This window comes from Equus caballus, chromosome 5, assembly GCF_041296265.1.
Source record: "Equus caballus isolate H_3958 breed thoroughbred chromosome 5, TB-T2T, whole genome shotgun sequence".
Lineage (NCBI taxonomy): Eukaryota > Metazoa > Chordata > Mammalia > Perissodactyla > Equidae > Equus > Equus caballus.
Window position 1 is genome coordinate 64641537 of NC_091688.1, and position 14116 is coordinate 64655652.

At 41.0% G+C, this 14116-nt stretch overlaps 1 protein-coding gene and 1 long non-coding RNA gene across 3 annotated transcripts; one reads left to right on the plus strand and one right to left on the minus strand.

The window, feature by feature from the left end:
• Positions 1-733: 733 nt before the first annotated feature.
• PRPF38B (pre-mRNA processing factor 38B) lies at positions 734-9754 on the minus strand. Its single transcript, XM_001492903.7, has 6 exons — positions 9161-9754; positions 6250-6318; positions 5796-5947; positions 5655-5715; positions 3111-3334; positions 734-2772 (listed from the first exon to the last, which is right to left on the minus strand). The coding sequence occupies exons 1-6, from the start codon at positions 9434-9436 to the stop codon at positions 1914-1916; spliced, it is 1641 nt and encodes a 546-aa protein (XP_001492953.2). The 5' UTR covers positions 9437-9754; the 3' UTR covers positions 734-1913.
• On the plus strand, positions 9044-12713 carry LOC111773568 (uncharacterized). Of its 2 annotated transcripts, none has more exons than XR_011438791.1 (3): positions 9044-9190; positions 10932-11086; positions 11393-12713. It is a non-coding gene; the product is annotated as an uncharacterized lncRNA (long non-coding RNA). The 2 variants fall into 2 exon arrangements; XR_011438790.1 differs by lacking the exon at positions 9044-9190 and adding an exon at positions 9821-10074.
• The last annotated feature ends 1403 nt before the right edge of the window (positions 12714-14116 follow it).

Here is a 14116-nt window from a genome sequence, read left to right on the forward strand (position 1 = left end):
GAAGGACTCTTCCAAGTGTACTCCTTTGCTCCATTTAACACTTTTGCAAGGTGGCTTCTGATTGTCAGTTGGCCAATATGAAGTGAGATATGGGCCAGCCCGGTGGCGCAGGGGTTAAATGGGCACGTTTCGCTTCTCGGCCACCCGGGGTTTGCCGGTTTGGATCCCGAGTGCGGACATGGCACCACTTGGCACACCGTGCTGTGGTAGGCATCCCACATATCAAGTAGAGGAAGATGGGCACGGATGTTAGCTCAACGAAGAGGAGGATTGGCAGCAGTTAGCTCAAAGCTAATCTTCCTCAAAAAAAAAAAAAGAAAAAAAAGTGAGATAAATGTTAACATGGTAAACACTACCAGGAACACTCACTTTTAGTCCTGGTCCTGACTAAACAAATCACTTTGGGCCTCTATTTGTTCTAAAAAGAACTGGATGAGCTATCTTACAAAAGTTCTTTCAAGTCCAAATTTCAAATGATTCTAATATGTAGTCCAAGCGCAAAGTACCTTAATAAGCACCTTTGATGTGAAACTAAGTTATCACCCAATCCCAGGAACCACCTAGTGACATACATAACACCCCCCGACAAAGGGAACTGGCGTATTAAGAACTCTAGTAAAGATTATTGAGATAAACCTCTACACAGTGTGACTCTACTAAAATTTTATGAATTTCCACAATAAAAAGACTTTAAAAATGTTAACAAATGGGGGAAAAGCCAACACCCAAGATAAAGGATTTAATCCAGTATTTATTCCACACTCATGATCGTTCTCTGTAATCAGAATACAATTCATAAGAACAATCTATCAAATAATTTGCTGATAATCTTAAATAATGCAGCATAGCATTACTTTTAATACTTCTCTCTTCTAGATTAAGTTTAAAAACTCAAAGAGCAATCTTCATTATCAATAAAAAAAGTTTTGAATTTTAAAAAAAGGACACTATATCAAGCTGTTTCATAATTTACGTATTTTCCATTTATAAAAATGCTTTGGAAGCTTGAGGCTTGAATCTATTTCTCTAGGATCTGCCCCACCCCCTCCCAATTTCACGTTAGTACAGGGTTGCTGCAAGAACACTAGGCTTTAGACATTAATTTTTCCTTTAATATAGTACTTTAAAATCTGAAAAATTCAAGAAAAAAAGATTACATGTCATGTATTTTTTCAAATAAAAAAGGAAAACTAAGTGAATAAATTTTAGGCATACTAACAGTGTCCCTTTGAGGTAGAATGCTAAAAGGACTTTTGATCAAATCACAGCCTAATTTAAACCTCTGCATCAGAAACTAACTTCTCATAAATTCTCTCTAAAGTTCACTGTGGAGAATATTAAGTATAACATATTAACAAGAGCCTTCCAAGATAATATACAGTGGACAAGAATGTTAATCCTACAACTGCTGCCTTCATGTACACTGAAAGGACATAATTCTCCTATAGTAGACATCCAAGATCCATTCTCAAAGTCTTTAGCATTCTATTACGAAAAGCACAGCCATGCTAACTTCAGTACACAAACCATAATCCCACACCTACAAAACAAAAATAGAATTAGTGGCAGTTTATTGCCTTATACAAATTTAACCAACATGGCAACCATGCCAAAGGAATTAAAACATTTTCAGGACATATGTACAGACTGTACATCTCAAAAACAGTTAAACAATAAAAATGCAAGAACAATCTGTGCATCATGTATTAAACTCAACAACTGGGTGAAAACATCAATGCAATAAATGGGATTACAAAGGCACTTCCCTACACAAAAGAGGAAATGAAAATGCAGCCTACAGGGAGCTTGAAGAGTGCGTAACTACTGCACAATCTCAACTTGGGAGGAGGGAAAAAAGCAGATTTAATCAAACATTTATAGGATTCAATGTGATCCACTTTTACAAAAAATTTTCACACAGTCTCGTCTTTGTTTTTAAGTTGTTTTTCTTGGCTCTCTGGTTCTATACTTTGGCTCCTTCGACGATCATGTTTGTCAGACTGGTCCTTACTATCACTGTGATCTCGTTTGTGGGAACGTTCTTTGCTTCTGCTACGCTTCCTAGATTTTTCTTTGCTGGGGCTGTGTTCCCGTTTTCTTGATTTCTCAGCACTGTCAGTTCTTCCTTGACTGCCACTTCTACTTCGCTTGTTTGCTTTTTCTTTATTTTCGTTTTTATGTTTACTTGATTTCTCTTTGCTCCTGCTTCGACTGCGTTTCCCCGCATTTCTACTTCTACTCCTACTTCTATGCTTCCTTTCTCTGCTTCTACTTCTACTGTGTTTTTTCTCTTTCTTGGAATCTTTTTTGTCATCTCTATGCCGCCTGTCATCTTTGTCCTCTTTATGTTTCTTTTCTTCTACCTCACCCCTACTTCTCCGTTCCTTGGACCGTTCTCTTGATCGCTCTCTCTCCTTTTCCCGGTCATTACCCCTTTCCTTATCATAGTCACGATCTCGTCTTCTGCCTCTCTCATTCTCTTTCTCTCTTTCCCGATCCCTGTCCCTTCTATCCCCTTTCCTATCACGACTCCGACTCCGACTTCTATGCCTTTCCCTACTCCTGCTACGCCTGCGTTCTAAGCCCCGATCGATACTTCGGGATCTTCGCCTTTCTTTCTCCCTTTCTTTGGCTTCACGCTCTAGTCGCTGGCGTTCTTTCTCTCTTTCTAATTCTCGGTCAAAACTAGAAGATCCATGACCCTCCCGATGATGGCTTCTACTTCTTGATCTTCTTGGGGACCTCCGTGGACTCAGTGATCTCCTTGGAGACCTAATGTTTAAGAAATATGGGGAGGGAAGCAGAAAATTTGAATGAATAAAACATAACAATTTCACTTTCATCAGTGTTATTTATTCAGATCCCCAGCTTACATAAAGATCTGAAGAATAAATAAAGCAAAAATTTGCTTGTTCTCATTTACAGATGCACAATTTTGTTGAAAATACCCAGAAAGGCAGAAAATGACCTTTTGGGGGGGGGGGCCGAGGAGCGACAAACTAATGAAATGAACAGCACAGACATAATTTCCTAAGAACTTGCTACTGATTTCCAAGGACCTTTGTATAAAGCATATTTTTAACGTGAATGTAATTCAAGAGTAGAATTACCTAGAACGTCTGCGTTCAATATGTCTATCTATTTCCTCTGCACCTTCCTTCCCCTCTTTCTTGATTTTTCTAGGCCGAGTTTTAATCTGTTGATCGATGTTCTTCTGAACTGGAACAGGAATTCTTGGAAACAAGGTAGAAAACCACTCCAGTTTTGTGAGAAAAGACCGCAGCATTTCTCCAATGGTCATTACACAGCCTCCACCAGCCTTCACATCTAGGTCCTACAGAAACACAAAAAATACCCTAGCCGTCAAAAAAGTTATTTCAACATATACATGAATACTATAAAAATATTACCATCTTTGGAATCTCAATACAAAAATATTCTAACAGAAAAATTTCAATTTGTGTACCTTTCTAATCTGGTAATGAATGATACAGAGAAATATTTGGGCTCAGTGTGTGCATGCAGGTGAGAATAAACCCTGCAGCCTCATGGGCATGGAGAGAACTGATCTCACTCAGTTAACTAGACTAGGAAACAGCCCCTTACATTACTGAACTACGTAGAACAATCAACTTAAATTTACATTCCACATACCTACTAGGTATATATTTAGTTCTGTGGACACGTTTGCATACATCATTCCTAGAGTCTAACCTAGCTACGCATGAACTGCTTCAGACAATTCCTGTCTAACGATTAGCTTTTAATAGCTCTAATATAAAACGAAGCCCTGATAAAACTGGAAGCAATAGCAAACCAACTGCCATGAAGCAGTGAGGTTTCTAATTTAGAGTTATGTAGAAAATAAATAAATGAACAAATAATTGGAAACGCATAATCCATGATGACCATTGTCTCTGAAAAGGGTCATTACCGCATGAAGGCCTTCTTGCTATGCCCTCTCACAGCTCAGGACATGTTAGTCAGCTATTGTCAGTCCCAAACCTATAGTGCAAGCACACAAGGAAAGTGAGATTTGTTATCTAAACAGGAAAACAAGAGCTAAAGGTAAAACTGCTTGCACTCACACACATTTAAGTGTTCAGATATACAGTATTTCCAAATATAATCGCTGCAGATATCTAAGGAAGAAAACAATAAGTTAGCTTAAATAGAGATCCTCAGGTTTGTAAACACAATAAAAAAACAGATTAAATAGAAACATTCAGAAACAAACCTAATACAATACCCAGTATGAAGAGGGACATGCTTTTTAAATACAGAAGGGAGAAGTGCTTCAGCTTGAAAAATCTCATCTAAAAAGAAAAAAACTTTAAAGACTGTGATTTATCCTCTAACACACTTTTTGCTGTTTCTGATATTAAACAGCTGAGCAAACAGGCCGAAAAAATGTAGAGGAAAAGTTCTCCATGTCTACATGAGTGAGATTTCTTTTTAGGTGTGCACATAATAATAAAAACACACTAGAAAGATTTCCATTAGACCTATGCTTTAATTCAACAAATTCTTTAGATAAATTTTTAAAATATGACTACTGAAACAGCACTCAAAGTTTACTTTAGGAACCTTAAAATATAAAGTGGTGGTGGGGGTAGATATATGGGCAATACAGCTCATTATTAAGTATCTTTTGAGATCCTGGACTTCACTGTCTAAGCATTAATTTGATACAGTAACGTTTCCCAAAGTAACTTTTCTTTTCTGAACATATCTAACAAGCTTATCCTTATTAAGCTTGAATAGCAAACCAGATTTGCAACTTAAAAAAAGTCTAAACTACTAATTTAAAGAAAAGGTTTTCTTATAGCTTTATAAACATGAATAGTCTAAGTCAGAAAGCTAGAATTGAAATACCGGTCACCGAGGAGCCGGCCTGGTGGCGCAATGGTTAAGTTTGCACGTTCCGCTTTGGCGGCCCGGGGCTCACCGGTTTGGATCCCGGGTGCGGACACGGCACCACTTGGCACACCATGCTGAGGTAGGCATCCCACATATAAAGTAGAGGAAGGTGGGCATAGATGTTAGCTCAGGGCCAGTCTTCCTCAGTGAAAAGAGGAGGATTGACAGCAGTTAGCTCAGGGCTAATCTTCCTCAAAAAAAAAAAAAAAGAAAAGAAAAAGAAATACTGGTCACCTTGAATAAGTCATCTAAACACTCAGCCTACTTAAGCCCCATTCAGCTCTTCAATTTCGCACTTCTATTCAAGTGGGAATATTAATATGTGGAAGAAGTTAGAGGGTTCTGGAATTGAAAAGTTCTAGGGAAAAAAGCTATAATTAGTATTCTATGTGCATGCCTTATCACCTCAATCCTGAACACGGCCCACCTTAAAAAGTCACTACCAACTGTTCAAGTCAAAGTCAATACAATACAGAGAACATAATAAGGAAGATAAAATTTTCAGTAACTACCAAAACACATCTAAACAATTTAAAAATAAAACTTAAGAAATTTAACCTAAGATATGTAAAATTCACCAAGTCTTAGTAAAAGGACATTAATTCCAAAAGAATCTGAGTGAAATATATTTAACTACAGAAAATTCTAGAAGACACTAAGCTGTCAATAAATAAAAGGTATTAAAAACACAAGAGTAATCAGAAGAAAACTAATTATTACCCTTGTTGACATACCTCTTCATCATCAAGGAAGGATTCAAACCAGTCCCATAGATCTGTAGGGGGCTGCGTGTACCTAGAATTTCAAAAGACGGATTCAGCTTATGTGAACTAAAATGAAATATTTACTAGCAATGTAGATAAAAGCATGCTCACCTTATATACATAAATCCAAGAGCTCTAATATATGGAGAGTCTGTGTGTGTTATGAGACCCATCACTTGCTTGCGAGTTAACTTCAGAGTAAATAATTTATATAACAGGCAAAATGCCGTAGAAACAATTCCTCCTGTTCCAACACCTCGAACCTTTAGGGGAAAGAGTTAAGAAAATGTAGTGAAATAATTAACAGACACTTAACACCAACTGATTAATCCTATTAGGTATTAATGATAAAAAAAATACAGAACTGAGAAAGGAGCATAAAAAAATAACACTTTTTAAACCACATTCGTGGGACACTTGAATTTAGATTAAAAAAGAAAAAATACAAACTTTTAAGATTTGCCAACTGTCGTTTGAATGTTTAATTGACAGACTTTTAGTTTTTGAAATATAAACTTAGTTATCAGACACAGAAAAACTGAAAAATGCACGTACTTCTACTTACCCCTCCGCACATCCCTGTCTGGCCCGCTGTTTTCCTGCTTCCTTTCTCCCATGGTTCAACATGCGTGACCTAGAAACAGAAAAGAGGAACACAACAAACATTCACACTTTGACTGTTTTTTAAACCCTGATTAAAGTAAACAGAAGTCCATAATAGAGCAGCTCTTCCAAAAGTTGGAAGCTGGATATTTTGACATGATGTATATATTTTGTTTATGCACATTATGTAAACCATCTTTGAAAAACTGCTAGGATATTTATAAGAGCACCAATAAAACTACTAAGGTTTAACAAAACCTCAACAGCTTTAGAGAGTAGAAATCCCAACAAAGTAGCTTCGTAGAGAGCTAACACATGTGGAGCCAGGAAATTTCTAATCTCATAGACTTGTAAAAAATATTTGATAACATATCAACTGTGTATCCTATTCTGAGCTGCTTAAAAAAATTATTTTAAAATGGATTTAAGGTTCCAACTTAAAGCAGAAAGTATTAATGAAGTTTAAGCACTTATTTCAAAAAGAATTTTTAAATACTCTTAATAGTTCAATTTTATGGTGACTTCAAACATAAAGAAAAATGACTTGAAAAAAGTATGCTAAAATGGTAACAGAAGTTACTTTTGATGCAAAATTATGGAACTTTATTCATACATTTTTTTTACCATGATCAGACATGTTCATTCCTGAGTAAAGAAGAAATTACAAAGCCCACACCTACACAGAGATCATTCTTGTTAGTCAGTGTGTAATTTATTTTCATAATTATGTGAACCAATTCAATTGTCCCAGTATATAAACTGTCAAAAACTGAGTGTGACTAGTTATTATACTAAGTATACTCAAGATACAGCACCATCTTTGCTAAGGTGGGCACCCTATAAAAACCAAACTTTACTTAAAAATAGCAAATATTAGCTCTACAACACATACAACTTGAGAAGGTCTTTTGGAAAAATAAAACCCATGTTTGTTTCTTAACTTGAAACAAAAACAAAATAAAATTTTGTTCTTTCACTATGTATTTCTAAAACTGTATTTCCACCCACCAGTGGTTACATTTTATAGTCTTTCTCAGTGGCTTCAGAGGAGCATACATTTAAATGTAACCACTACACTATCCGACTCCTGCGCTGCTTTACTATTCCATTTCCTTCCCCCAGCTTGCTGTATACAAGATGTTCCATCCAATCCCTTAAAGGCTGCCAAACGGGTGAATGCAATACAAAATTGCCTTAGAAAACTGGAAGCCTACATATTTCAACATAGTTATTTGATTTGGACATCCTGATAATAAAATCTGAGTCTTCAGTTTTATAACTAAATTTAAGTAATTTCTACTAGAATCTTAAGTTGTTTCAAAACACAGTATTTGAAAACAAGCTTTTCCTCTATCGCATTATGCCTAAGTTATTAGACAGATTAATTAATTATGGCAAATGCCTACGTTATTAAACAGAACCTGCCAGTTTAAAAAGAGCAGGAACCCAGTTTTTAACTGTTTGAAGTTTACTACATAAATAAAGTAAGGGTTAAACATTCGCCATACTGTATCCATGCTGACAAAGGCCTTACCTTTTAACAACTAAACAAACTAGTTCATCGTATTATAATTACTTACAATACTTTTGTAAAAGGATATCAAAATATACCCAAAGTTGAAAGGTATTCTCAAAATACAATTTCCTATCAAAAGCAACTAATATCTCAAAAATCCTTCAATAACCTAATGCCATAATTGGGGAAAAGGTGGACAAAACATAATCTAAAAGTACATAAAGAAAATTTCCCTGTCAACACCTCTATAAATATGTTCAGATCACAGAAAACACTTCAGTGGTCTATCAACTGTTTCAAGAGTCACTATAAACCAAACGGATTGTATTATATTACATGCTCTAGCTAAAATATTTAAAGACCATTAAGGCTACTATTAATATTCTTCACAATATAAATTAACCTTAGGAGGCCTGGAAGACATTTTTAAAACTGCATAATTGGCAGGGAAGTGGAGAAAGCCTATCTAACTGGTAGAGACAAGACCAAAACCAATGGCCAAAAAAAAAAAAAAAAATCTAATCAGCCGTTCATTTAACCAGGGAAATGCATTTATGGCGATTGAGCATGATTAATAGTGCATACCTCTACCTGCGACCCTGGGCTGCTCCGAGCCTCGCTGCAAGACTGAGTCAATCCTGCTAACGAAACAAGAACTGAGACAAGAGTGCAGTGAGGAGGCGCCAGGTGAGCTCCCCAGCACAGCCAAGCCAGCACCGACCCTGCCGCAGAAGCCCAGGGCCCAGATAATTCTAAATAAGCCCAATGCACAGGGAACTGAGACCACTTACTCCTGACTTCCTGCTGAGAAAATTTCCAGGCCTTCGGTACACCTCTCGCACTGGCACGTCTCCACCCTCAACCCTCCCACCCCACCCGACACACGCACTGACCAGGTCCCTGTCTGGATCGGACAATGAATACCAACAACACGAGGCCAACAGTGAAGTCAATACACGCCCTGGCCCGGGTGAGCGGGAGAAGACCCATGAGCTGGCGCTGAGTAGATCCACGTCAAAAGGAATTAATTTTAAAGCTGTAAACTGGAGAGGCTTCCGGTACTCTTTTCTCCTCTCCCCCACCTCTCCCCTCCAACTCCCCCCAGGGGTGGGCAGGAGGTTGGGGGAGGAGAGAGATCAATGGTGGCGGGCTCTCTCGGCCCTAAAAATCTGAAAAGGAAATGAGGGGGCGGCCCCACTTTGACCCCTCCCTGGCAGATGCTGGCCACCTCTCCCCCTCCGACCAACCTTCCCCCACCTACAAAGAAGTCCTCAGCCCTCGGGGGCCGCCTCCGCGCGTCTCCTCCATGCCCCCTCCTCCGAAAGGAACCCCCCACCCGGGCCTGGACGCTTCGTACCTTAAAGTAGATCTCGTCCACCACCTCGTGGTAGGTCTTGAGCTCGTAGAGCTGCACTTTGAAGTAAGGCGACGACAGGATGTTGGTCAAGATCATGGGGTTGAGGTTCATAGTCTTTTCGTTGCCCCACAGCGGCAGCACATTGCCCTGCTTGCCCGACACCACCGGCTTGGTGGCGCCGCCGCCGCCGCACTGCTGCTGCTGCTGGGCCGCCGCCGCGGCCGCCTGGTGCTGCGGCTGCGAGTTGCCTGTCAGCGCGGGGCTGTTGTTAGCCATGTTGCGGCGGAAGGAAGGAGGGAGGGAGAAGGGAGGGGGAGGGGGCCAGGCTCGATCTCGCTCTTCGGGACAACGGTCCGGGACCCTACTCCATGGAACGCCGTCGGGAGAGGGGGCCGCCTCGATATGCCCCGGCCGGGTGAGGGAGGGCACCAGGGACGCCAACAAACGCCCCCGGGGCAAGAGCAGACGCCGAGACGCGGGCCGCGAGCACTCCCGGCAAAAGGCGAGCCGGCGGCCAGGGAGCGCGATCTCTTCCGCCAACTGCCCCTGGGAACAAGATGGCGGGCCCGGCGGATGTGACGCCGCACGACCCAGAGTTCCAGGCTTAGCCGGCGGCCAATCAGAGACGCCCGGCTGGCCTGGAGATTCCTCTTCCTAGTTCCGCGCGTTCGCTGCTCGCTGCGGTGGCCTCCGGTGCCCGACTGTTTGATTTCCACTGGGAATTTGGGGGCCAAGGGAGGGGGTTGTAGGTCGAATTCGTATGTTAGTATTTCCACTGGGGGCCTGGTTTCTCTCGAAAGCTGGGCAGGAAAGGGTTCGCATGGCTCTGTGCTTGCAAATTCGTGACTCTGCCTCCTGCGGAGTAGCCGAGTCTCCTGAGTTCCCAATTGTAAGATTTTCTGGAAGGCATGATGGTTAGGACTTAACTCCTCCTTGTGATTGCTATGAAAGGTCTTTACGTCCTCCGCCAGGCTGTAGCGTCCGACCAGAGGTCTTATTGTTAAATTTGTTCAACTGTAAGATCGAGATAACATCTTGCTGCGCATTAAAAAAGCTACCATACCTGTAACGCCTAGTAGAATGCTCAAGGCATTTATTAGATGCCTTTTCTTTCCTCCATATTTGAGTTCTAACACTCTGCGGATACGTTCTGTGCGGTCAGCGTTTGGCGAGGCACCGAATAGGGGGCGAGGGGGTGGGAGGAGTTGGGGAAGAGATGTAAAAATGAGTCCGAATCAGTCTCATCTCTCAATACCTACTGTAAACCAAGAGAAGTTTCATGGCGTTTGGGAGTTAAGACTACAGAAGGCACTTAAGTTCCTCCAGGTGTTATCAGGCTGGGCAGTTTTATCAGCAGAGAACAGCCTGAGCATATATGGAAGCAGGGAAGATCAGACTTATTAGAGGATAAACGGTCTAGTTGAAGCCAGGAAAGATGCTTACGGAGGAATGATGGCTGGATAGGAATTGGGCCGCTGAAGTGCCTGGAATGCCAAGATGAAACATTAGGAGTTTAATGGCATTTAAATCCAAGGGTTACGTAATCACATCGATGACCCCAAAGTCACTTTAAGATCCTAAAATTTCTAATATTCTCTGGCTCCAATTCATTCTTAACAGAGTCATCGTTCCAAAATTGCAGCACTCCCCTGCTCAACCTTGGATGGCTCACTCAGTGACACCCTGATCACCAAAATCCAGTGACCTTTTTCATTCTCCCGTCCTATTTGGTTTCTCATTGTGGCGCTTTTTATCACTTTCTCTTTCCTAGAAACTATTTGGGCAGGAGATTTGAAGATGAAGATCTTAATTTCAGCGGCTTATACACAGAGGAGGGGAAAAGGATAAGACACAAACCTTGGGGAAAATCCACATCTGGATGAAGATGAACCCGCAGGAGAGAGAAGACAAGCAGAGAAGTAGGAGGTAAGCCAGGAGATAGCGATATGACAGCATTCGAGGGAGGAGGAACGATAATTAAATGAATGGTTGAAGTAATTAACGTTCAGAGCTGGACAATACATAGGTGATCATCCTGTCTAGTTCCTTTATTTTACATTGGATAACTAAAGCTTTGAGAGAAGTGGTTTTCACTTCCCTTTTTAGTAGATCTTGTTTTTCTATGCATTAGTTTATACCAGCTTACTTCCCAAGGAAAAAGAATGATCCCAACCTCTAATGAACCAGCAAGTTGAAAATACAACGAAAAAAAATTTTTTTTTTTTGAGGAAGATCAGCCCTGAGCTAACATCTGCTGCCTGTCCTCCTCTTTTTGCTGAGGAAGACTGGCTCTGAGCTAACATCCGTGCCCATCTTCCTCTACTTTTTATGTGGGATGCCTACCACAGCATGGCTTGCCAAGCGGTGCCGTGTCTGCACCCGGGATCCGAACCGGCGAACCCCAGGCCGCTGAAGCAGAACATGTGAACTTAACTGCTGCGCCACCGGGCCGGCCTCAAAAAATGTTTTTGAATCTGGTTCTTCCTTTATGTGTATTTTTTCCCTTGATAATAAGTTTATTGAATTTATCCAGTGACACTCTAATTGCCAAGTCCTAGAGTCTTTTCAAAGTTCCTTGGCATATATGATCTATGTAGTCTTAGGCATTCATTTACCTCTAAACTCAGAGTGAAGAGCTCAGTGGAGAAGTTGAAGTTGGATATCAAAGTGTCAAACCAGGCATTATGATAAAAAGCTTAAAATATCCAATGAATCCCTATAACAGCCTAAAGGGATTATCATTATCTCCATTAAAAATTTTAATCATGTTTAATTTAGGAACACTGCACATAGATAAAGATGGAAAATATCATCAGTTTTGACATGTGTACACCCATTGTCTTAGTCTCTTTGGGCTTCTGTAACAAAATACCATAGACTGGGTGTCTTATTAACAACAGAAATTTAACTTTCACAGTTCTGGAGGCTGGAGAGTCCAAGAACAAGGGACGACCCTCTTTTCGGTTTCATAGCTGATGCCTTCTAGCTATGTAGTCACGTGGTTGAAGGGGCAAGGAGCTGTTTAGAGTCTCTTTCATAAGAGCACTAATCTCATTCATCAGGGTTCCACCCTCATAATTTAAGCACCTCCCAAAGGCCCCACCTCCTAATACCATCCTCTTTGGGGATTAAGATTTCAAAACACAATTTTAGGGGGACACATTACACCTCAGCACCCATTAAACCGTCACCACAATCGAGATAACAATCACATCACCGCCAAAAGTTCTCTTGTGCCCTTTTGTAATCCATCTCTCCCTCCAACTCCATCCCCAGGCAACCACTTTCTGTCAATATAGATTAGTTTGCATTTTCTTGAATTTTAAATAAATGGAATCATACCGTATGTTCTTTTTTGGGGGGCTTCTTTGACTCAGCATAATTTTGCGATTCATCCTTGTGGCTTGTATCAGCAGGTTGTATTTGTTTTTTTAAAATTACTGAATGGTATTCCTTTGTGTGAATTTACCACAATTTGTTTATCCAATCATCTGTTGATAGGCGTCTGGATTTGTAATTTTGGGTTATTCCAAATAAAGCTGCTATGAACATTTGTGTACTAGTCTTTGTGCAGATGTCTTTTGGTTTCTCTTGGCTAAATACCTAGATGTAGAGTGACTGGGTCACATTATAGATGTATGTTTAACTTTGTAAGAAGCAGTCAAACTGTTTTCCCAAGGTGGTTGTTCCATTTTACATTCCCACCAGCAGTGTGTGAGGGTCTGTACCTTTCAGCTAATCATTCCCAGCACTAGCGCAGTGATTGACACATAGGAGGTACTAAATATTTAAAAGAAAACTGATTCTCTTCTCACAACATGTGACACCAAATGTGTGGGTTTCCCCCACACCCACACCAACCAGTTTTCCAACTCTTTGGACACCAGCTGGGCATCCTATAATTCAGTTCAATTCTGACACTAACTACTCAGAGTTAGAAGACACTGCACAGGGTAAGGACCCTGTCCCTCAACACTGCCCCAACTTAAGACACCAGTCGTAAGTAGTGACGACCGACCGCCCCCCCGCCCCCCGCCGTTGCCCATACCTCCTGCTTGGATATAAATCAAAGCTTCCCACTGACACCTTCAGGTTCAATATTTTGCTATCACAGCTCACAGAACTCAGGGAAACACTCGTTACAAAGGATATTATAAACAATATTATCCTTTAATGTAAAGAATCAGCCAGATGAAGTGGTATATAGGGTGAGGTCCAGAAAAATCCCAAGTGCAGGAGCTTCTTTCCTGTGGAGTTGTGGTGCACCATCCTGTCGGCACATGGATGTGTTCCTCAACGTGGAAGCAATCTGAACCTGATTTCTTTTTTTTTTTTTTTTTGAGGAAGATCAGCCCTGAGCTAACATCTGCTGCCAATCTTCCTCTTTTTGCTGAGGAAGACCAGCCCTGAGCTAACATCCCTGCCCATCTTCCTCTACTTTATATGTGGGACGCCTGCCACAGCATGGCTTGCCAAGCGATGCGATGTCTGCACCCGGGATCTGAACCAGAGAACCCGGGGCCGTCGAAGCGGAACATGGGAACTTAACCACTGTGCCATAGGTCCAGCCCCTGAACCTGATTTCTTAGGGTTTTTGTGGAGTTTCTATGCTTGGCATGATTGATCAAATCATTGGCTGTAGGGGTCAGGGGTGGGGCTGAAAGTTCCAACCCACTAATCACATAATTTGGTTTAGCACCCAGCTCCCACCTGAGGCTATCTAGGGTCCCACCTAGAGTCACTTCATTAGCATACAAAAGACTCATCATTCCAGAGATTTGAAGGGTTTTAGAAGCTCTTTTTTCTGGAACTGGGGACTAAGACCAAATATTGTAACAGAGGATGCTCCTATCACCCCTATCCCTCAGGATATCAACAAGCTTTTAGAAGATTTACTGCCAGGAACTGGGGCTGAAGACCAAATATATGTATTTTCTGTATCACGTTTTTAAGATT